This window comes from Rhinatrema bivittatum, chromosome 2, assembly GCF_901001135.1.
Source record: "Rhinatrema bivittatum chromosome 2, aRhiBiv1.1, whole genome shotgun sequence".
NCBI lineage: Eukaryota > Metazoa > Chordata > Amphibia > Gymnophiona > Rhinatrematidae > Rhinatrema > Rhinatrema bivittatum.
The window spans coordinates 763,579,295-763,604,043 of record NC_042616.1 but is presented as its reverse complement, the minus strand read 5'-3'; the positions used below and the strand labels follow the sequence as shown (position 1 = coordinate 763,604,043).

Below are 24,749 nucleotides of genomic sequence, written 5' to 3'. Positions count from 1 at the left end.
ATCGCCCCCTGCTCACAGGATCCCCTAAGATTTGCTTGCAAACTTGTTTGACAAAGCGGAGGAATACGTTTACCTGCATCATCTTTTTTCAAGTCGTCCGCCGGTGGCTTTTCAGTAACTGCTGGAAGCACCTTGGGCTTGTATACAAATTGCTTCAGGCAGTTTATTGTGTGTGTCCCAACAAGGGTGCTGCGGCCGAACGCCCTCCAGTCAACCACGCAGATACTGAGTGGCGGATGCAGGATTTCATTTTCTGGCAATTCCTGAATTAGGAGAGAAAGAGAGAGAGAAAAAAAGCATGACGAGTCAGATCTCAAAATACAAGGGACCTGCCTGGCCAATGAGGACTGGTTTATCTCTGGGCACCGTGACGCTGCAGCTCTCGTGTTTGACAGGGCTTAAGGGCTGTGTCGAGGCAACGCGTCAAGGCCTCGGGGGTGAAACAGGTGCTCCCCTGGGCATCGGCTGGCACTGAGGTTCACTCTCAGAGGAGGAGTTCCCCTGCTATCGAGGGAAAGCTTATGAGAGCCCGGCGTGACTGTCAAAGAAAGAGACCGCCGAAGCCCTATACCGAGAGAACCGTGCAGCAAGCAGGACCGACGAAGCGCGGGCTAATTTTCATGTGTGCTAATATCCTTCATCAAACAAAAGAGGTCGAAGAAAGATTTTAGGTATTTCATAGTTTTATAGTTTTAGTTAGGAATTCTGCTATTTTGTTATGTATTTTTTAGAAGTTTACAATGTATTTTAGGTACTAGGAAGATGTTATTTTAACCTGTTGTGAACCGTTTCGATGGAACCTGAGCGACGGTATATAAAAAAAAAAAAAAGCTAAATAAATAAATAAATAAATAAAATATCGAGTGACAGGAAACGAGTGAGGAAGGTGGAAGCAAAGACATACGCACCACTTCGAACCAATCTGCCAGCACGTTGAAGTTCGGATTTTTCTTGTAGCTCTGGATGACGCAGGACTTCACCCCTTTCCCTGCACACTCGATCAGAACCTGCGGGCGATCCACCGAGAGCAGCTGGACTTTCTTCATCTCACGGACTCCCCAGAACAAAACCTTGGAGAGGACGAGACAGATCAGCAGTTAAAGTGTAAGTTGCGCTGAAAAGCTGCTACGAGAGCTGGTCCCGATAAGCCCAGTGGCAGCACTGCTGGGTTAGGACACCCAGGTTTGATTCCCAGATTCATTTCCCTTCTCTGCGAGCAGGGAGGGTCTGGGAGTGCTGTGGAAGGAATGATTGAGGCCTCGGAAAGGAAGGGAAGTCCCAGGCATTGCCCGAGAGTGAAACCCTACTGTTCTAGCTCGGGAGGCGCACGTACCATGTTCTGTCGTCCATGGCTGAAGGACGGTCAGTGCAACGATTGAGCTATAAAGGCAGAGGGGTATTAAATGGGAGGAATATGAAAAAAAAAAAATCATCTACCAGAAATTATTTCAGCCATCGTCTGACTGATCCTGATTTTCAGAAGATAACTGGAATAATATGAAACCTGCAGGGAGCAATACTAATGTTGAACAAGCAGAGAGCAATTCTTAAGTTGCAGACTTCCTGTTCAATCTTATCGGATTAAACTCTACAGTCCTTACTCAGACCCAGCATGAACCTTAAAAATGAAAAACAAGTGTGTAATATTGGGCAACTTAATACTTCTTAAGTTTGAAAAGCCAAAAAAAAAAGCAAAAATAAAATGTAAAATGATTGCTCTCTGGATCCCCCTTTGCCTGAGAGGGACACTTCAAAACATCCTTGAACCAAAGTGCACAGTCCATTTAAGGACTCATTATAGCAGTGTTCAACATCTGGTCATAGTTCAGATGCGATGTTACTTTAACATTTTCTCCTGTTCACCACCAACCGAGATCGATAGGCAAAAGATCTATTCACCTATCTTAAGGAATCAGGCATATAGATCTGTCTAAATGAAAATGTCTCCCCACTGAACTCCCAAATTTGCATCAGAATATAAGACTTGCCATACTGGATCAGATCAAAGGTCCATCATTCCAGTTTCCTGTTCCCAACAGTGGCCATTGGCCAAACCAGGTCACAAGTACCTGGCAGGATCCCAAGGGGTAGACAGATTCCATGCTGCTTATCCCAAGTATAAGCAGTGGACTTCTACAACTCTACCTTAACAATGGTTAATGGACTTTCCCTCCAGAAACTTGTCCAAACCTTTTTTAAATGCAGCTATACCAACAGCTTTCACCACATCCTCTGGCAACAAATTCCAGAGCTTAATTATGCTTTGAGTACAAAAAATATTTTCTCTTTTTAGCTTTAAATGTATCATCTAATAATTTTGTGTCCCCTGATCTTTGTACTCTTTGAAAGAGTAAACAACCGATTAACGTTTACACGTTCCATTCCACCCATTATTTTATAGACCTCAATCAAATCTCCCCTCAGCCGTCTCTTCTCCAAACTGAAGAGCCCTAACCTCTTTAGCCTTTCCTCAAATTTGCCATTTGCGTGCCCCTAGTTTTGCAAGGTCCTTTTGCAAGGTCTCACAATCCTCTTGTGATTTAACAATTTTGAATAATTTTGTGTCATCAGCAGATTTGATCATCTCACTTGTTGTTCCCATTTCTGGTCATTTATAAATATATTATAAAAAGCAATGGTGCCAGAACAGATGCCGGGGCACTCCACTACTCACCTTCCTCCATTGGGAAAATTTAACATTTAATCCTACTCTTTGTTTTCTATCTTTTAACTAATTGGCAATCCACAATAGGACACTGCCCCCTATCCCATGACATTTGAATTCCCTAAGAAGTCTCTCACGAGGGACTTTGTCAAATGCTTTCTGGAACTCCAGATACACTGTATCAACTGGCTCACCTTTATCCACATGTTTATTTATGCCCTCAAAAAAAATGTATGAGCCCTTTTTTCACCAGGCATCTAAATGTACACTTTTTAAAAAATGGGAGGGGCCAGGTCAGGGGAAACAAGTGTAACCCCAGTGCACTAGAAAAAGAGTGGGCTGGAGCTCCCTCAGAGTTTACCAGGCCAGGAGAAGGAGGGAGCTGTGATACTCTCCAGGGGTTTACAGGGGAAAGGAGAAGGAGCTGGGCAGAGAATACCCTACAGGTGTCTCAGGAAGCCTGAGGAATGTGAAAGAGACAACCGAAGAATTTAATATTGGAGTTACAGAGTGAATACAGGGCCTTCAGGACCAGAAGGAAGGCCTGTGCCTGAGTGGAGCCTCTGAACAGAGTGGGGAAGCTGCATTCCTTCTACAGGAGTGGGAGTGAGTCGCCTTGTAGTTATCCAAAAGATTATAAATAATATATTGGACTATGATGAGGTGTGGATGATAAGGAGATCTGGGCCTCATTCAAGGCTGAAGAGAGATTGTACATAGAACTGTGATTTTACTTTGTTCTTAAATATTGGAAAAGAACTGAGACTGACATTTCTGAATTTTTACTGGAAGTGTGATTATTACACATTTTTGGACAGATTGAACAGTTACTTACATAAATTATTTTTGTTCACGCACGCCCTCTGTAGTGCACAGTGAATTGGTGAGCGTCTTGCCTCAGTTTGGCCCTACAAGTTCACCTGCCTCCAGCCCATGGGCCAGGAAATTTTTTTTTTCCCCCGCCGGATAAAAAATAGGCATTCTAGAGGCGCAGCTGGGAAGAGTTACTAATCCAGCTACGTTATCTAGCTAACCTTAGACCTGCTATTCAGTAGATTATCCAGCTAACTTAGGGGGTTATTTTCTAAGGCTTATCGCGAACAATAGCTTGCTAGGGGCGGAGTCGGAGCGGCGACGGGAGGAGTTGGGGCGGCGTCAGGGCAGACTCCACAATGTCTTCGCTGGCAGCGATAAGGTAAGAAACGTTATCGTCGCCAGTAGCTCGCCCAATAGCGCCACCTTTCACGGTGGCGCTATTGGGTGCGAAAGCCGGCAGCGATAACACCGCGGTGGTGGGATGGCTGTCGGCTTTCGCAGGCCCACCCCCCCATCGCCCCCCCCCCCCGCCCCCCGTTTTCGCTGGATTCACCATTCTGCGGTAGAATGGTGAATCCAGGCCTTAGTTAGCCGGCTATATCTAAATATCGACCTCAAAGTGTCTCTGTCAAGTGTTCAGCTTTTTTAAAACATTGGTCTCTAAGCTTCTGCTAATTTATGCTGTTTTGAAGATCCCTAGAGAGGGAATTTCTTCTCAAGGTATATCTGTTTCCTTCGCTCAGCCTTGCAGTCACATCTGACAGTTGAACCTGTGTGGTCTTGATTGCTCATGCCCAGCATCATCTTTCGGTAATTCTTACACTAGACCAGTAAAATGTGTTTTGCAATTCGATTCAATTTATTAGACTCAATGACTGCCTTTCAAGGTGAATTAAATAAAATAAAAATCACAATAAAAACAGAAGGAAACTGTAATGAAACAATAGGGCAAAGAATAAACATGAGTAAATGTACAGAAATATGAGTGAACACACACACACACACACACACAAAACCCTATAAACCAACAGAAATGTGCCCCCCTCCCTTTGGTCTGAACTATGCTTGGGGTGGGGAAGTACCATATGAGAAACTGTATTTACTGATATGATTTTTCTTCATATTTGTAGCCTGAATGGGGGATGAGATGGGGGTCCTGGTTACCCTGCTACCACAATTCCATGCCCTTCCTAAACACCCTTTCACTTGTAGCGCCACCAGGTGAAAGCATCACAACAGAATAAAACAGTAATTAACCCTTTTACTAGTACTGTGTAAGTAGACAGTAAATCCAACCAGAACATTAAATGGGAAAAGTACAGTAGTGAAAGTATAATATAAACTTGCAGCTTTCTTATTTTATATCATGCAATGCAAAAATAACACTGAGTATGGCCTGTTAGCCAGGGCAACCAACATACTCATATGGATAGTGAAAAAAAAAAAAAGGAACGCTAATAGAGAAAGGGTGGGGGGAGGCAGTGAAGTATATAGGTTTAAAAAATTGTCTTTACCCCTGAGTACTCAAAAAGTGTGTGTGTGGGGGGGGGGGGGGGGGCGGCGGGGACAGATCCACCCCAATGTCACCAGTTCATAAATGGTGCATCCTACCTAAACACAAAATTGTGTGGAAGAAAAAAAAATCAAGAAAATTAAGAAGTCTCTCTGGATGGTTGAGCTAGCTAGATGACAAACCAATAGATGAGCATTACAGTGCTCACTACAGGTCTCTTTCTCCTGGGGAGCTTCCCCAAATGGTTTATTTAGTACTAAACAGAAAGCAGGCCTGATTTCAGTTTCTTACAGAAAGACCATGGTCCATCCCTGCCCTTTCTTGTGTGGCTGTGGCAAGGGTTTATGCTTGACTTCGGCTGAAAGGCTGAAGCAGTTAAGATGAGATATTACATTTCTGAAAAAAGGCAAGGAAATAAATCTTCTTCCTCCTCTTCTAAGATACCCTCTGTGCAAAGTATAATCCTGTTGGAGAAGTGGATGCCCTAGTGCCGAAGGGTGGTTTACGCTGCCTAGTGAGCAAGCCCACTAGAACTACCCAGTCAGCTGGCAGAGAAACCCTGTGGCAGGACCGACTGGAGCTTCACCTATACCAATCCCATTCCCTGCAGTTTGAGCCTTTGGGTTCCAGGGACCAGAAGGACTTAGGTGGGTCCCCAGGGCAATCCAAGAGAAGAGTCCAGGCAACTGTGGGTCAAGGCAGGTAGCAGACAGCCGAACTGGTAACAAGCCAGAGGTCAGGGCAGGCAGCAGAAGGACAGAGGCCAGGCCAGGGTCAGGATCCAGGAAGCCAAGACAAACAGAACAGACAAGTAACAGACAGGGCCATCAGGGAGGAACAAGCAGGAACTGGGACAAGTGCAGACAGGCAAGGAACTGGAGAAAAACAGAGCGCAGAGGAGCAAGGGACAAGGCAAGGAACCAGAACAAGGAACACAGCACAAAGTACAAGGCAGCAATAGGAACAGGATAGCACCACACACTGGACCACAAGGGCACCAGAAGATCTATTGCTGAGGCACTGGCTGGTTGCAAGAGACTTCCTTATACACTCCTAGAGGATGTGACATCATCAGCCAGCGCCATAGGAAGGCCCAGCTAGGGGACCTATAAGGTAGTGCAGAATTGGAGGAAGTTCTTTCCTGGGTCCTTAGAACAGTATGCTGCTGGAGGCTATGCCAGAGTCACTTTGGATCAGAGGTGAGGGGCATAACACAAAGTTTACATAATAACATAACATAGTAATGATGGCAGAAAAAGACCAAATGGTCCATCCAGTCTGCCCAGCAAGATTCCCTAGGTAGTAAATGCCGCGCCGTGCAGGTTACTCCATGTTTCTATTAAGGGTAGTAACTGCAGCTCCGTGCAGGTAACCCCCATGATTCTGTTAAGGGTAGCAACTGCTGCTCCCTGCAGGTTACCCCCAGGCCCACTACCCCCATGCTTGTTTTTCATTCATTCCCATCCTCTAGCCTTTAGTGATCCACAGTGTTTATCCCATGCCCCTTTGAAATCCTTCATGGTTTTAGTCTTCACTACTACCTCTGGAAGGTCATTCCAGGCATCCACCACCCTCTCCATGAAGAAATATTTTCTGACATTGGTTCTAAGACTTCCTCCCTGGAGTTTCAAATTATGACCCCTAGTTCTACTAAATTGTTTCCAAGGAAAAGGTCTGTTGTTGACCATGGACCATGGATCATTAAAACCTCCTCTTCTCCAGGGTGTACATATTCAGGTTCTTCAACCTCTCCTCATAAGGCATTTGATGGAGACCACCCACCATTTTGGTCGCCCTTCTCTGGACTTCCTCCATCCTGTCTCTGTCCCTATCTCTTAAGAGGGTGATCCAGCCATCTGCTCCTGGGCCTGGATATCTATGCACAGGAAGTATTCTCAGCTCCAGGCTCCTCTGTCCCTTGTTGGGATTTTACATGTAAATCAACTATGAAGCAAGAACAGCTGTCTGTCTCTCTGTTTCCTCAGAACGTTGACTTCTGTCTCTCCCTCTCGATAATTACCGTATTTTGTGGTCCATAAGATGCCCCTGACCATAGGACACACCTAGGATTTAGAGGAGGAAAATAAGAAAAAAAAATTCTGTCCTCATGACGGGCTCTGTATGGAGCTCCCCCTGGAGCAAATGTAGTGTTTCTCCCTCTTGCGCGCCGTCCCCTTCTCCTCCTCCTCCCAACTCAGCCCAATCAGTATGGTGGTGCAGGTCAAATGCATGAAACATCTAATATATCTAAACAAATGAGAAGGAAATGGCCTGTACTAACTTTGATGCCATGAATCATCCTCTGCTGGCAGAGCTTCAGCTCCCTGCCGGTCTGCTGTTCCCGGGGTGCCGAGGGGTGCATCTTACTGCGAAGGTCGGCGGCACCCCGGGAATAGCAGACCGGCAGGGAATTGTTTGAACTGGAGGGGCATCTGTAGCGCACGCGGTTCAAACAGCTGATGTTTGACCTGCGACATACTGATTGGGCTGAGTTGGGAGGAGGAGGAGGAGGGGGAAGGTGCGCGAGAGGGAGACACTACATTCGCTACATAAGACGCACAGACATTTTCCCCCCACTTTTGGGGAAAAAAGTGCATCTTATGGACTGCAAAGTACGGTAGTTCTTCAGGAGAAGAACTGACTGTAGCGCTGCCAGCTACACTCCTCTTTTCCTGGCTCCAACTCCTGGACATCTCCAGTCCCTCACACACAGACAGAGCCAGCCAAATTGTGCCTTTTCTTCCTTAAATGGTCTCCCAGCATTCCTTTAGCTTCCTCCTCTGTTGGCTATGTAGTGCTGTTTTCTAGGCAGGCTAAACAGTAAAGCCCTTTTCCCAATTTGTTAACACTGTGAGCGCTGATTGCTAGTTCTTGCAGAACATTTGTCATTTACAGGAATGCACACAGGAATTTTTGACCTTGGCTTGGCGGCTTGCAGTCTCTGCAGGGTTGAAAAACCTTTTTTGACAGGTCTGAAACACATCTCACATCTAGATACAGCTCGGTCCACATTGTAAGGCTCTACCACATGATAAGCTCATGGGGGCAGGAATCTGGTTTATAGTAGCTTGCTACATAAATCTCCAAGAAAACAATTAGGAGTGACTTGAAAAGAATCTAGACCACTGAAAGACAAAGGACCTATTGTTTTCCTCATAGTAGGCAATAAAACAGCAATAGCAACATTACTTTTGTTGCTCATAAATGTCTTTCTAGTATTTTTCTTCCTGTCTCTTTTTGAATGTTGGATGTGAGACTTTAGCAATGTATTCATGATGGAAAATGTCTTCTGAATTCTCACACACAAAGTTTTGTGCTGAACATGGCTTTTTTTCCCTTTAGGTAATAAAAACTGACTTGACTGGGAAATCATCAAACAAGAGCGGCTTAGCACAAAATGAGAATCTACAAGGCAATCTATGAGAAGCGACACAGCATGAACAGCTAATTCCAACTGAGATTGCCCTTGCTGCTGCACAGCTGCTGGGTTTGGGCTATGTTTGCCAGCATTTCCTCAGAAATGCACAAAATAAATCCCAAATTACTAATGCACCACTATATGAAAAGCAGCCACAGCAATAAAATTCAATCCTTTCCCCTCAGGGATTTGCAGCAAATATTTCTGCCCATAACCTGGACATATCCTTTTTTTTTTCTGTCCTATTGGCTTTTATCTTCCTTTTTTCATTTGGTCTTCCCACTTGTACGCTTAGCAATCTTTGCTGCCCTCACTCCATTCCAAGTGCATCCCTCAGCGTCATTGGTAGATCAGTAGGAGCTGCCACTTCAGAGGCAGACATCCTCTCTCCCTCCGTAGCATGCCCAAGGTCTCAGTGGATGTGGAATCTGAACCCTGATCTCATAAACCACAGTGCTCCACCCGCCTGTATTTTCTCTTCTTAGATCTTTAGGTCACCTACAGGTTTTGCAATGTCTGGCTTTCTCTCTGTCTATGCCTACAGTACTCTCTCAGGATGTTCCTTGGCTGATCTTTGCACTATCTGTTCCTTTTCTCTCCATCTCCTGCCATCCATCACTGACAATACCAGCTGCTAAAGCTATAAATCACAGTACATGAAAACATAGCCTCCTGTGAATGACCGAGCCCAGCCTACAATGAAAGTGGCTATATAGTGCCCAGCAGAGTATTGCACTGTAATTTGTCATAGAAATTAAAATAGTGAATTTGAAAAAGAAAATCTGACTACCCTGTGCATAGCTGTTCACCTGGGTAAAAGCCTGTCTGAGAACTGCCCAACTTCTATGCTGGTAAAAGAATGTGCAGGAATCAGCAAAACATGGACTTTCTGCCGCAGGAAAAGTAGGCGGGATCAGAGGTGGAGTTAGATCAGGGGAGGCCACAGCACACATAGCTTTATATTTTAAAAACTACAGGAAAAAAGTATCCACAGAAAAAGCAGGTGCAGATCTCGAACAGTACTTTTTCCTTAGGTGCATAAGAACATAAGGCTTACCATGCTGGGTCAGACCAAGGTCCATCAAGCCCAGCATCCTGTCTCCAGGTCACAAGTACCTGGCGAATACCCAAACATTACTGTCTCACTGGGGGACAGTTTTGAAAATTATCCCCCTCCCAGGACTGCATAATCCCGGAGATGTAAAAGCTGACAGAAGGCCACCCAGGTACCACATGAAAGAGTCAGGATTAGAATTTCAGACTTCTCTCCTAGCCCCCCATACTCTGACCACGAAGTGGATTCCAGGTTTTATAAAACTAAACAATCCTTGGCCGTATCTCACTGAAATACTGAGGCGGACAGCTCATGGAGGAGAGAAGGGAGGAAAGCTAAAGGTTTCCACTCCTCTGCAGATGTAGGTGACCTGGAACAGGGATTTACTTTTGTCTGAGTTGAAAAGCAGGACACTTTAATGAAATTTCCCATTTTGTTTTGAAAATGAAACAAAGGAAAATTAAATTGTGCTAATTCTAGTTTGTTTCATTTTCACAACTGATTTTCAGCAAGTCCTAGCAAAACAGCCCCCCTCGCCCCGACTTGATCCTGCGTTCCCTCTCGAGTCCCCCACCTCGTCTCTTACCCCACCCGCAGTCTCTCTTCATAGGGCAGTTATTCCTTTCCCACAGGTGCCGTTTCTCAGAGTGGCACGGGCCTTAAAATTATGCCGAACAACAAAGTGGCATTGCCTCTCTTGGGCAACCGGTACCACTTTGTTGTGCGGCAACATTTTAAAGCTGCCACCATTCGGGCTGATACAGTACAGTGCGCTCCGACGGAGTGCAGTGTTAACCCGCCATTGGATGCGCGTTTTCGACGCGCTAGCGTTACCCCTTATTCAGTAAAGTGCCGAAAACGCGCGTCCAATCCCCCGAACCTAATAGCGCCCGCAACATGCAAATGCACGTTGATGGCCCTATTAGGTATTCCCGCGCGATTCAGAAAACAAAACTGCTTTTCTGTGCCTCCTCAGACTTAATATCATGGTGATATTAAGTCGAAGGTCCCGAAGGGTAAAAAAAAGAAAAAAAAAAGAAAAAAATAAATTTGAAGTCGGCCCGCAGCTGTCGGGTCGAAAACCGGACGCTCAATTTTGCCGGCGTCCGGTTTCTGAACCCGTGGCTGTCAGCGGGCTCGAGAACTGACGCCGGCAAAATTGAGCGTTGGAGGTCAAACCCGCTGACAGCCGCCGCTCCGGTCCAAAAGGAGGCGCTAGGGACGCGCTAGTGTTCCTAGCGCCTCCTTTTGCCTGTTTTTACCGCCGGACCTCATTTAAATACAGAATCGCGTGCACAGGAGAGCGGGTGTTCACCCGCTCTCCCGTGGACTTTACTGTCAGGTCGATACAGTAACGTGCGGTTGAAGATTTCCCGTCTGTAACGTGCTGGGAGCGCACAATACAGACGAGTAAGGCGATCCAGCGATACAGTCTCCAGTTTCACGCGTCCTTAGCGCTTCCTAAAATAGACACATAACCCTTTCCGCACGCAGCATGTATATGATGTGTAAATGAACGAATTAGCTGTATAATGAAGGAATTAGCTATTCCCCTCCGATACTGTAACGGGCACTGATATTATCTCCTTAGTAACCCGCTGTTTTGCCGCGGCCTTAACGTGTTAGTTTACCGCCTCCCCCTAGTAGGTGTTAGGACTGTGAGTCTTGTAGCAAACTCATCGACACCACTTAAAATACTGAAACACAATAAAACACAATAAAAAAAAAAGCGATACAGAGATGATAGAGAAAATGTAATGCTGTGGGACACATAAAACCTGTCAGAAAAAAAAAATAAAAATTTTTAAATACCTGTTGGAGGGCTGCGTGGGTCCAGGCGGCCGGCGGCGGGAGCCGGGGGGCAGGTGGTCGCGTGTTAAATCTAGGCCGCGGGCGGGTGGGCGCCTGTTCCAGGCGGTGGCGGCGGCGGGGGCGGGTGGACGCGCGTTAGTTTCAGACGGCCGGCGGCCGGCGGCGGGAGCCGGGGGGCGGGTGGTCGCGTGTTAAATCTAGGCCGGGTCGCACAGACGCGCATTCATCCAGGCGGAGGAGCCGGCGACGAAAGCAGCCGGCTCCTCCGCCTGGATGAATGCGCGCCTGTGCGACCCCTGCGATTCGGCGCTCAAGGCGTGACGTCACGACGCCCGACGTCACGGCATGTGACTGCCTTGACACTCCAACAGTAAAAAAATGAAAAACCTTTGCAGATTTCAAAATCAAGCATAACATGGTGAAAACATCTCCTTATTTTATGTAAAGATCTTGAGGACTTGATATTACAGTTTTTCTCCTTGTTTTCAATGTGTGTCAGACTCGGGAATAACAGAAAAATGATACTTTCCCGCTTGGCTATTATTTTGTTCTACATACCTCAACTCTGTGTTTACTTAAAATAGGTCGAATGTTGGCTGGAACAGGGTAGATCTGACTTGCATCAGGAGTCTCAATTGGAGGAAGAGTCTGTGGACCCGACTCAGGAATCTACAAAAGAAATCCATCGTCAGTATGCTGAAAGGCGATGGCTCTGCCTCAGGGCTACCTATTTTCTACAGACCCATACGCTGGCAAGTTAATGTGCGCTACAGCATTCAGCGGCATGTTACATTCAATTAACTTTGCTAGAAGTCATAATTGGTTCCCCATTCAGAGCAATGACTTCTGCTCGCAAGAAATCACATTATGCTGGGCCAACCCAAACATGAAACATCGAGACAAATTTGAAAGACGTGTTTGTCCATAATGAGTTATGTTGTAAAAATCACTTGTGTGCTAATAGGTTTGAAGAACTTTCCCCCAAGATGCTGTCTTTAGTTTTAGTTTTATTTGCACCTTTTTGTAAGCAGGGCAAGGGAGTAAAGGCACCTGTAGCTATTTGTCAAACAAATCGCATTCTGTACAAAATTTGCTATAGTCAAGATATACAGAAAATCATGTGAACATGTAAGCTGTATGAGGTGAAAAAGACCCTATATATTATTTTCAAGCTGTATCCACCAAATAGCAAGTGAAAAATGAATAATCTTAATAATCTATTAAGATTATTTACAATTGATTATTTACAATCTTAATAATCTATTATGATTATTCATTTTTCACTTGCTATTCGGTGGATACAGCTTGAAAATAATATATAGGGTCTTTTTTGTCTTGTCTGCTTTGGTTTGAGAAGATTGTGTTTGGTTCTTTCTATTTGAGCTGTATGAGGTGAGACATAAGGATCGAAATATGTACATGCTGGAGAAGTGGAGGATGCTGGGGATATGACAAAGACAATCCCAGTACTTCAAGGGCATAAATAATGCAGGAAGCATACTTTTTTTTTTTAGCTAAAAGGAAGTTCTATAACAATGTAGAGACTCCATGGAGATCTCCACTAGTAGGTGGTCCTGGTGTTGGGACTGATGAATAGCAGTCATAAAGTTATTGAATAAGTTTATCCGGCTATCTTTAAGATAGCCGGGTATATTCAGTGCTGTGGGCCTGCTGCTGAATATACCAAATGTTAGGACAGCAACTGAAAATGGACTCCACATTGTCTTTTTCTGAAATCTACCTACAATATACTTTGAGGACAATGTAGAAAGCCTCATTAAAGACCGCCCCATTACTACATATTTATGGCCAGTTGCAATGCAAGTGTTATCTACTGCAAAACAATGCATTACATGACCGATGTAGAAAACCCATTGTTTTGTGGCAGATTCGACCGATGCAAGTCTTCTGCGGGTAACTCATTGGCATTGCTTGGTAATGCAGTGCCCTCCCCCCTGGTAGAATGAGGTCCCGTTCTGCCACCTGACCTCCCCATCTGTGATCTCCTAGGGCAGGAATCTCCGTTTCCCTCCGTCTAGATGAAGGGGGCAGGAGGCTACTCCTATCATCTACTCTGCCAGCTCTGCTGTTCAAAATGGTGAAAGTCAACCTCACACCCCGGAGATCCAGATGGCCCAATGGGCTCTCATTCTCCCAGGACGAAGGACAAATATATACTATCCTGGATAAGCAAATAAGCTCCTTATTTAATCCAATCCCCTCCTTCATGTCTTACTTCTAATCTTTGTAATAATCTACTACAACTAGTAAGGTTGCTGCCTGAGTATCCAGCCACCTAAGTCCCCTTGGCATTGCTGGATGGTACTTATCTTCCAGCAATATATAGAGCAGTCATCCAAATTTGCCAATTGTTGCAGAAATGTTCTGTGAAGCCATTGTTTTCAATGGAGCTGATTGTGGGTTGCCATTGCAACTTTAACTAAAAGCACAGGATGCAGCACATTGCCATAATCTTAGTAAAGATGGAGTTATACTAGTTGGATATTGTGCACAACTGAGTGATTATGTCCCTGTGAAATGTAGCAGAGCAGCTGCTGAACTGGCCCAGTTGTAAAATCTCACACTCAACCTATTTGCATGAGAAATCCAGTTTTATAAGACTAAGTAAATAACATTTTACTTTCAAGCTTTCTTGCTTATAGCACTACCGCCTCAAGTGAGTGTGAGGCTGAGCCTATTAGACCATAGAAGCAAAACAGTGCCAGACCTGGCTAGTAGTAGGATGAGAGACCATCTGAAAAGATCAGGTGCTGTGGGTTGTAGAAAGCAAAAACCAACAACTGAAGTATCTGGCCAAGAAAATCAATCTGAGAACAGCATCTCTGAAACTCATGATGAATGGAAACTATACCATATGTTCACCTGACCAATATATGATATATAAATTACTGTAACTCTGTTCTATTCAGTGAAATATTACTTGTACTAATTTATTTCTATCCCACCTTACTATTTTACAATATCCAAGACAATGCACCATATAAAATCTACAATTGTAATACATAAACCAATAATTATGACATTAAGAATAATATATAGCAAAATAATAATAAAAAAGCAATTATGTCATTAATCAAAAACATAAATAAATTCAAAGCCCTCCTGCAGGTCATACAAAATACGAGGAAGCAAAAAAAGATAGCCAAACACTTGTGTTTATAGAAATGCCAAGTTTACAAATGTTTCCGGTAGGGGAATGTTATAGGATCCAGAGAATGTTAATTCATACTAGCTGAAATTTTCAATAACATGCCTAAGAACATAAGAATTGCCATACTGAGTCCAACTGAGGGTGGATCAAGCCCACTATCCTGTTTCCAACAGTGGCCAATCCAGGTCATAAGTACTTGGCAAGATCACAAAATCAGCATATGAGCGCATAAGTTAGTACATCTAATGTTAAGGCTGTATTTTATAAACTGTATGGTGGCAGTCGCACTATTTATTTAATGCCGTGTATCTCTGCTCCAAAAGTATTCTTGTATGCATCAGTAAAAACAGAAGAAATGACCATACTGGGTCAGACAAAGTTGCACTGTTTCCATCCTGCTTTCAACAGTGGCCAATCCAGGTTATAAGTAACAGGCAAGTACCCAAACATTAAGCAGATCCCATGCTACTAATGCCATTAATAGCGGAGGCTATTCCCTAAGTCAACTTGATTAATGGACGTTAATGGACTTCTCCTCAAGGAACTTATCCAAACCTTTCCTAGCTGCACTAACTGCCCTACCCATATCCTCTGGCAATAAATTCCAGAGTTTAATTGTGTGCTGAGAGAAAAATAATTTTCTCCGATTCATTTTAAATGTGCTACATGCTAACTTTATGGAATGCCCACTATTCTTTCTATTATCCAAAAGAGAAAATAATCGATTCACATTTACCCAATCTAGTCCTTTCATGATTTTATAGACCTCTATCATATCCCACCTCAGCTGTCTCTTCTCCAAGATGAATAGCCCTAAACTCTTTAGCCTTTCCTCATACAGGAGCTGTTCCATCCCTTTTATCATTTTGGTCTCCCTTCTCTGTACCTTCTCCAGTGCAACTTTATCTTTGTTGAGATGCGTCGTCCAGAATTGCACACAGTGGGGCAGATTTTAAAAGCCCTGCGCACCAGCATGCATTAACTACCATTAATCGCACTGGCATGCATTAACTACCACCGGCATCCATTAACTACCATTAATCAAGGCTGCCGGCGCGCGCAAAGCCACAGGACGTGCATAAGTCCCGAGGCTTTGCTTGGGGGGCGTGTCGGGGGCGGCGCGGCAATCGGGGGCATTCCAGGGGCGGGGCCGTGGGCATAGTGCTGGCCCAGGGGCGTTCTCGGGGCATGGCCAAGGCCTCCGAACCAGCCCCTGGGCTGGGGAATGGCGCACCGGCAGCCTGCCGCGCGAGCAAGTTACACCTGCCTCGGGCAGGCTTAACTTTATGAACAAAGATAGGGGGGCTGAATTTAGTGAGGGCTGGGGGGTGGTTTAGGTAGGGGAGGGGAAGGTGGGGGGCCCAGAAAAAAAGTTCCCTCCAAGGCGGCTCCGATTTCCCTCCGATTTCGGAGCAGCCTCGGAGGGAATGGAGGCAGGCTGCTCGGCTCGGCGCACGCAGGTTGCACAATTGTGCACCCCCCCTGCGTGCACCGACCCTGGATTTTATAACATGCGCGCGGTAGCGTGCACATGTTATAAAATCGGGCGTAGATTTGTTCACGCTGGGTTGCACGAACAAATCTACGCCCACGCGTTACTTTAAAAATCTACCCCAGTATTAAAGGTGCGGCTTCACCATGGAGCAATACATAGATAATATGACGTTTTCCATTTTCACCATTCCCTTCCTAATAATTCCTAACATTCTGTTTGCTTTTTGACCACTGCAGCACTCTGAGCAGATGATTTCAATGTATTATCCACTATGATACCTAGATCTTTTTCCTAGGGGGCAACTCCTAATATGAAACCTGACACCATGTATTTACAGCATGAGTTATTTTTCCCTTATGCACCACCTTGCACTTGTCCACATTAAGTTTCATCTGCCATTTGGATGCCCAGTCTTCCAGTCTCGCAAGGCCTTCCTGCAATTTATCACAATCCATTTGGGATTTAACTACTGTGAATTTTTTTTCATCTGCAAATTTGAACACCTCACTCATCATATTCCTTTCCAGATCATTTGTAAATATATTGAAAAGCACCGGTCCAAGTATAAATCCCTGAGGCACTCCACTGTTTACCCTTTTCCACTGAGAAAATTGACCATTTAATCCTACTCTCTGTTTCCTGTCTTTTAACCATTTTGCAATCCATGAAAGGACATCACCATCTATCCCATGACTTTTTAGTTTTCTTTGAAGCCTCATATGAGGGACTTTGCAAACGTCTTTTGAAAATCCAAATAGACTACATCTACCAGTTCACCTTTATCCACATGTTTATTAATCCCTTCAAAAAAATGCAACAGATTTGTGAGGCAAGACTTCCCTTGGGTAAATCCATGCTGATTGCATTCCATTAAACCAATTTTTTCTATATATTCTGTGATTTTGATCAGGCTGTGGACATTGTTTAAAAATACCATCTTAGAAGCACAGTCCAGATATATTCCACGCATTAAGAAAGGTGGAAGGAAGGCAAAACTATTACCAGCATGGTTCAAAGTTGAGGTGAAAGAGACTATTTTAGCCAAAAAACATCCTTCAAAAATTGAAAGAAAAATCCTTCTGAAGAAAATAAGAAAAATCATAAGCATTGTCAAGTTAATTGTAAAACATTGATAAGAGAAAATTTGAAATGGTTGGCTATAGAGGCAACAACTCATAATTAAAAACTTTTAAAAATATATTCAAAGCAGGAAAGCTGTGAGGGAGTCAGTTGTACTGTTAGATGACTGAGGAGTTAAAGGGGCTGTTAGGGAAGATGAGGCCATTGCAGAAAGACTAAATTAATTCTTTGCTTCCGTGTTTACTAATGAGGATGTTGGAGAGATAACGGTTCCGGAGATGGTTTTCAAGGGTGATGAGTCAGATGAACTGAACCAAATCACTGTGAACCTGGAATATGTAGTAGGCCAGACTGGCAAACTAGAGAGTAGCAAATCACATGGACTGGATGGTATGTATCCTAGGGTAGTAAAGGTACTCAAAAATGAAATTTCTGATCTATTAGTTAAAATTTGAAACCTATCATCCAATATTTAAAAAGGGCTCCAGGAGTGATCTGGAAAATTATAGACTGGTGAGTGTTGCGTCCGTCGCTGCTCAACGCCCTCACTCCGCCCTCTTTACCTCTGTGGCGACTCCCTGCGGGTCTGATGGATGGTTAGCTGCTGTGGCATCTTCTTGCCGTCTCTCCAGCGTCCCCGGACCGGCATGACGCTGTGGATCCGCCATGTTCCTGAAGACGTAGGGCGCGCGTGTGCGCACCCATTGATGTACCAGCAAGGGCACTAACCTCGGGGGCGTCTCCTGAGATGATGTCATCCGCTTCCAATATAAAAGGTCTCAGTATTCGCTAACGAATTGAGTTAGCAAGGCGGGGGATTGCTTCGGCTTTATTCCCATGCTACTCTGCCTCCTCTGACTTACCAGGGGTACCCGCTCCTCGGGGGCCTCGCTCTCTTTTCTTTATTACAGATTGCAGATAGGAACCGGTACTCGCTCCTCGAGGGCCCATGTTCCTGAACACTCTGAAGATTCTCTACTGCCTGGAAGCTATCGCAGATACAGACATTTGGGAGTTACCATCGCTCTCTCAGAGCTTTCCCTGGAACCAGGTATTCTATCCTCGAGGGCCTAACCCTTTCCAGCTACTGAGCTTCCTAAAGACCTTATGTGAGTTTTATCATCTAGTTCTGGCTATGAACACGGTATACCTTATCTACTCACTATCTATAGTTTATCTACAGCTCAGCAACCTTGGGATCGCTGTTACAGTACCTGAGGGACTTCAGCCCTGCTGGGCATATCAGCTCACTACTGCCACCTCTGGTGGCTCTACTAACCTGTCTAATAAAAGAATTATCTGTGTCTGTCTCCGTACCCAAGCCTAGCCGGTGGTCCCTCTCAGGATATCCTCCTAGGGGGCGCAGTCATCTGCCATCAGCCCAAGTATCCACCTATCTACTTTCCTCTACAGCTGAGTGCCCTCTCCAAGCACTCCGCTGGTAACAGATTGGTACTCCTTTTCCATCAGGAGCCTTCAGCAACAGATTCATAACAGATTGCTACTTCACAGTCTAAACCCTAACAGATTGTTTACTACTCCCTCTACAGGAGCTGAGCATATCAGATTGCTAATTCCTCCTTCCACAGGAGCAAATTCATTACAGATTGCTAACTCCTCCCTTCTTGAGAAGTAGATCATAACAGTTTGCTAACTCCTCCCTCCACAGGAGCCAAAGCATAACAGATTGCTAACTCCTCCCTTCCTCAGGAGCCGATTCATAACAGTGAGCCTGACTTCAGTGCTAGGAAAAATAGTGGAAACTATTTTCAAGATCAAAATCACAGAGCATATAGAAACACATGGTTTAATAGAACACAATCAGCATGGATTTACCCAAGGGAAGTCTTGACTCACAAATCTGCTTCATTTTTTTGAAGGGCTTAATAATCAAGTGGATAACGGCGAGCCGGTAGATACAGTATATTTGAATTTTCAGACGGTATTTGAGAAAGACCCTCATGAGGGGCTTCTAAGAAAACTAAAAAGTCATGGGATATGAAGTGATGTCCTTTCGTGGACTGCAAACTGAGTAAAAGACAGGGAACAGAGAGTAGGATTAAATGGTCAGTTTTCTCAGTGGAAAAGGGTGAACAGTGGATATGTACTTTGGCTGATGCTTTTCAATATATTTATAAATGATCTGGAAAGGAATACGATGAGTGAGGTAATCAAATTTGTAGATTATACAAAATTTTTCAGAGTAGTTAAATCCGAAGCAGATTGTGATAAATTGCAGGAGGACCTTGCAAGCCTGGAAGATTGGGCATCCAAATGTGAGATGAAATTTAGAGGCGGATTTTAAAAGGGTTACGCGCGCGCCGAGCCTACCACACAGTTTATAAAATACAGCCTTAAGGTTAGATGTACTGATTTATGCGTGTATGTGCTGACATTGGGATCTTGCCAAGTACTTGTGACCTGGATTAGCCACTGTTGGAAACAGGATAGTGGGCTTGATGCACCCTCAGTCTGACCAAGTATGGCAATTCTTAATTTCTTAGGCATGCTATTGAAAATTACCCTTTTTAATTGATACAGGGAGGGGTATAATCACTTGATGAAGGGATGTTTGTAACATTAATGAGTGTACAGTTTTGAATTTTCTTTTAAAACAGAAATACTAGCTAGGTCATTTTTCTTACCTGGAAGAAATAAAACAAGAGTATAAAACTTGATAGAATAGGAAGATAAAGGGAACCTAGGGATATATAATTCCCTATTACTGAGACAAATACCCTGAGAGAGCAGTTGTTCTGGATTAAATCAAATTCAGCTCTTTCAGTGGCCTTGGCAATATAGTATTATATAGTATTATAGTATATAGTATTACATTGCCAAGAAGAAATTTAAAACCATATATGAGAACCTTGGAAATTCCAATTAGTAAGTTACCATAAATTCATGTTCCAGTTCACGTGACCATTCTTAACCGAGTGACATTAGTATCTGGATAATTTATATAGAGACACGAATCCTCAAACTCAATTAGTACCCAAGAAGTCTTCAAAGTCAATTACCTGTTTTCCTGTGTCCCCAGATAGTTAGGTCTTCTTGTCTCTGAAGAAGTAGATAGTTTATACACTGAGGAGGTGCTGAGGCTCATTTTATGAGGCCAATGTACTAAAGTGCATTAACAAAATGTGCATTTATTAGCTGCATTAATGGCCCATTTTAATGGCATGCAAATGAGTTTTGTATCAATTTACTAGCGTTACTGGTAATTTTCACAAGCATTTACATGCATAAATGGGCTTTTTGGAAATTACCGTGGGGGTTGAAGGTGCAGAAGCAATTCTGCAGGCACTTTTATGTGTACTAAAGAGACTTTTCTGGAGTGCACAAATGTTCACATAGACATTTATACCTGCTGTCATGTGCGCACCTATGCTGCATTAAGGTACACACAGTCCCACTACTTTGCAAAGTGGACTTACACACATGGATTGTTATAAAATAACCCTCAAAGTTTGAACAAAAATGTAACTACATCTCCCATAGGGACAGGCATATGCGTGCAAAAAAAAAATGTTTTGGTTTTGGTTTTATTTCCTTTTTATTTCGTTTGTTTCTTGTTATTATATTTATTTATTTTCATTTTGTATTTAGTGTGCAACATTTGCAAAGAGCACAACATTCTGTTCATTTTTTCAGTCTTTTCATTTAGGAAATGTCATTTCAAATGACTGCACGGGCCTATCGAGATGTAGCTAAGTTTTTTGCTTTAAGGGCTCCATGTTCATGCATTTTAATGCATGCTATTTTTCTATGTGCTAAGAGGTAATGGCTGCTTTGCCTAGTTTTGGCATTTCATGACTTCATTAGCATAGCATTTTGTGTTAAAATCCTCAGAGCCAAGTAACCCCTAATAAAAGCAGTTAGCATGCGTAAACTGGATTGTGCTTGCTAGCCGCTCTTTGAATGTGTGTGTTGACACTTGTGAAAGCATTAGTGCACTTTAGTCACTGGGCCTTCCAATGGTAGCTGGTAGGGCTGTCTCCGGGACAGGGCCTCACTTCTGTGCCTAGATCCAGTCAGTTCCACGGTCGCTAGAGAGCCTGTAGCACAGGAAGGAAATGTCCCTTCCATTCTTTAATCATTTCTTGCCTCAGATTCCTGGGCTTTAGTTCTTGTACCACGTGCTGCAGCAGTAGTATTATCTTTACTTAACGCTGAGGTGAAAAGAGTTGCAATATTTATTTTTCGGGCGCATTGCAGCTGGATTCTGCCATTATGGCACTGCTTCTTTTGTAAGTGCTGTAATGCTTTCTGCTCTTTCCTGTTTGGGGATAGCAGCAACCAGTTTTCACTCCTTGCAAGCGAATAAAAGGCACATTTTGTTAATACAGTTTAATGCTTTGGCCTCTTAGATTGAGCCTCAGCATCTCCTCAGTGTATAAACGATCCACTTCTGCTGAACAGCTGGACTGATTAATAATAATAAACAGTAATAGTTCGATTGATCTTTATGGTATTTTCCCAAGCCACCCAAATGCAAGCAAATATCACATTTTATGCTGTTTTGCATCTCACCTGTAGCAACTCAAATGCAGCCAGAAGGTCCCCTCCAGACATATTTCCACAGAAGATGGGATAATAGGATAGTTTGGGGGGCTCGTATGTCTGGTTAGCTAATGTCACAGTAGGGGAGGCCACTGTTGAGCCAATGTATTCGGCTTTACCCTAGCAATGGACACAAAAAATATGATTTATGTGATCTCATTTAAAAAAAAGACACTTAACCTTGTTGATCAAATGATTAAAAGAGAAACATACACAAGAAAATAAAGGGATGAAATGTAGATATCTAAGTCTATTGGCAGCATTACTACATTGGGAAGTAATACTGAGACATCTCACATGCTAAACAGAGATGGTCTAGTCTGAACTTAGACATAAGTTCTCCTAGGAAAACTGGCTGCTATAGGACGTGGTATCTGTAGTATACTGGAGGTCACCTCTAACTATGTATCTTACATCAGCACTTCCCTTGTTTGCAGTATTAGTGAGTACTGGTTCAGTGCCACAGCGGTGCAATGTTATTTGTGCAAGGAACAAGTCAGTGTAGCATGCACTCAAACAGCACGGATTAACAGGTTCTACCAGGAATGACCAGGATGGCTCAGGTTAGATATAGATATGGACCACTACAAACCAGAAGGTAAATGCAGCAGCAGCAGATATAGCAGCAATATATTGACTATCAGGCTGATGCCATATGGTGCGCTCAGCTAAGCGCACGGATTTACACGTGATTGGATGCGCCTTTTGGACACATGTCTAAAACACCTCATGCAATAAGGGGATTAGCACTTCCAAAACGCGAGTCCAAACCAGTACGTAGCTAATAACACTCATCACATGTTAATTCATGTTGATAAGTCTATTAGCTATTACCCCCCACCGATTGAAAAAAAAATGTGCACCCGATACGCACATTTTTACTCTCAAAAATTAACTCCTGGCTTGGAGCAGGCATTAATTCTTGAAAAGCCCCAAAAGTACAGAAAAGCAGAAAATACTGTTTTTCTGTAGTTTCTCCAACTTAATATCGTGGCAATATTGAGTCGGAAGAACCAAAAAGAAGAGAACCATAAGAAAAACAATAAAAAATAAAGTGTTGCCAGCAGTCAGACGGCTGTGCACAGGTTAGGAAAATGGACGCTCGTACAATTGGGCACCCGTTTCCCTAACTCGCTGATAGCCACGTCTCCTGGGTGCCCAATGCTGAGGAGGTGCTAGGGATACAAAGGTTTCCCTAGCACCTCCTCTTTACCGCGGCAGCCCATTTAAATATAAAATCGGGCGCCTGGGAGAGGCGGACCAGCGTGCGTTAAGGGATCGGGCTCTCAATCAGGAGTGCCCGTTTAACGCATGCTGATATTGCATCGGCCTGAATGCCCTTTAGAACAGGATATACATTGAGTATATGGCTCAACACTGGTACTGAGTGAGAATGATGCAGGACCACTGGCAAAAAAATCCCAACAAGCTTGGAATGATTACTGTTATCACACAGAACTGTACCAGATAGGCGTCATAAAAATATAAACCAACCACAAACATATAAATACTAAGACTTGAAAAGGGTGACATGAAACCTCAGCATGTTCACAAGCATGTGACTGGTCAGGAAATGGCATTCAAGGCCAGGAACATGATGCTGTGTTGTCTAACAGCAATAAATGTACCAGACCTTCCTGAGTGGCTCTTCTCATACAGGCAATATCTAACAGAGCTGAACTGGAGGATCAGAACCCATTGTGCACATCATTTTCTCTACACAAGCTGGGTTACAGCCAGGCTCAATCAAGATTTGAGCCAAGTCAGCAAACAAGCCTAGCTCGGTTTTATTCTTGGACAGCATAAAACTTTCAGAATGGCTATCAGAAAGGAGAAATTATTCACAAATATACCAGAGTTGATATGAATAATCTTTCATAATTCTGCCAATTCCTTCCTTAATGCTTGAAGTAAACTATGGCCATGGATGGTTTAGTGTAATTTGTTTATTGATATTGATGCTTATTTATGAGTTTTAATATTTATGTCTGTTGTACTGTGACTGTAGAATATTTTGGGTTATGGATGCCCTTTATATTTAGTTATTGTGACATATATATGGTTTTATTGTGGATGTTTTGGCTGTTTGCCACCAGCTTATGTAGTTAGGAAACTTAGAAATCCAATTAAATACATAAATCATACATTTTGAAGTGCTCTGTGTGACATCATTTTTAAACTGTATGCTGTTAAATATTTTTATTCTAGATAAATGGAAAGCGTATGCTTTTGCCCCATTTTCCTGAACTGTCATGCGACCTGAGTCAGTGATAAAATACCCAAGCATGTTAATGCTTGCCAAAACACCAATCCTTTTGCACATTTGTGCAAGTGCTTCTGCTATTTAATCTGTAAGCAGTTTGTAAAGTGCACATCAAATTATCAGTTCAGTTAACATCTGAACTATATTTACACACTGTATTTAATAAGCACTAGAATAATGATGGGCCCTTTCATGAAATTCATTTTATATTTTGTGAGGATTAATAAAACCGATTCCTTTTAGTCTATAAAGCCATGAAATAAAAAAAATAGTAATTTCTCATCCCCACGATAATTTTTTTTGGCGCTTACAGAAAAAAACATTTTTATTTACAAATGTGCATTAAAAAGGAGACTGAGTCTGAAAGCTCACGAGACATTCGGCACGTGCAACTTTCCCAGTCTGGAAATGTTAGAAGGGGAGGTGGCTAGAAACCCCAGGGGGCGGTAATTAAAAAGGGAAGACAGCAGAGGACATGAATTCATTTTGTGCACAGTACCAAGGCGTCATCGTCGTAGAGTTCTATAACCACCAATGGAGGGTTCTCCTGGAATTCCTGCGCATCGCCGTGCAGTGGCACCTTCTGAAACAGCAGCATCTGATTCCAGGTGGGGGATAAGGTCTGCGAGATGATCTGAGGGAGACAGAGAAAGCATGTCACTGATAACGTGCAGCAGCGGGTTACCTCTCCTTTGCACAGCCTTGGGAAGAGATGCGCCGCGGCACCCCAGCCAGAGCAGGCCTGAAATACTGCATGAACTGGCATCTATGGAAAAGCGGCAGGGGCCCCGGCGGAGGGGGCCTTATCAATTCCAGTGGGGTTCCTAACGGGCTCCCGTTACGGTTTGTGCGAACCGTTCAAAGTTGAACTCGAGGAGGCGGACTTTCAGCCTGATTT

The 24,749-nt window shown here is 43.7% G+C and overlaps 1 protein-coding gene across 1 annotated transcript in view; it reads right to left on the bottom strand.

Annotated features, from left to right (window-relative positions):
• Positions 1-24,749, bottom strand: part of FER1L6 (fer-1 like family member 6) — a 277,132-nt gene that overhangs the window by 135,729 nt on the left and 116,654 nt on the right. Inside the window, exons 21-25 of the mRNA XM_029591997.1 lie at positions 24,351-24,485; positions 21,559-21,708; positions 11,837-11,947; positions 909-1,070; positions 74-263 (exon numbers count right to left, since the gene is read on the bottom strand). Coding sequence (XP_029447857.1) covers positions 74-263; positions 909-1,070; positions 11,837-11,947; positions 21,559-21,708; positions 24,351-24,485 — 748 coding nt within the window. The remainder of the gene's footprint in view (positions 1-73; positions 264-908; positions 1,071-11,836; positions 11,948-21,558; positions 21,709-24,350; positions 24,486-24,749) is intronic.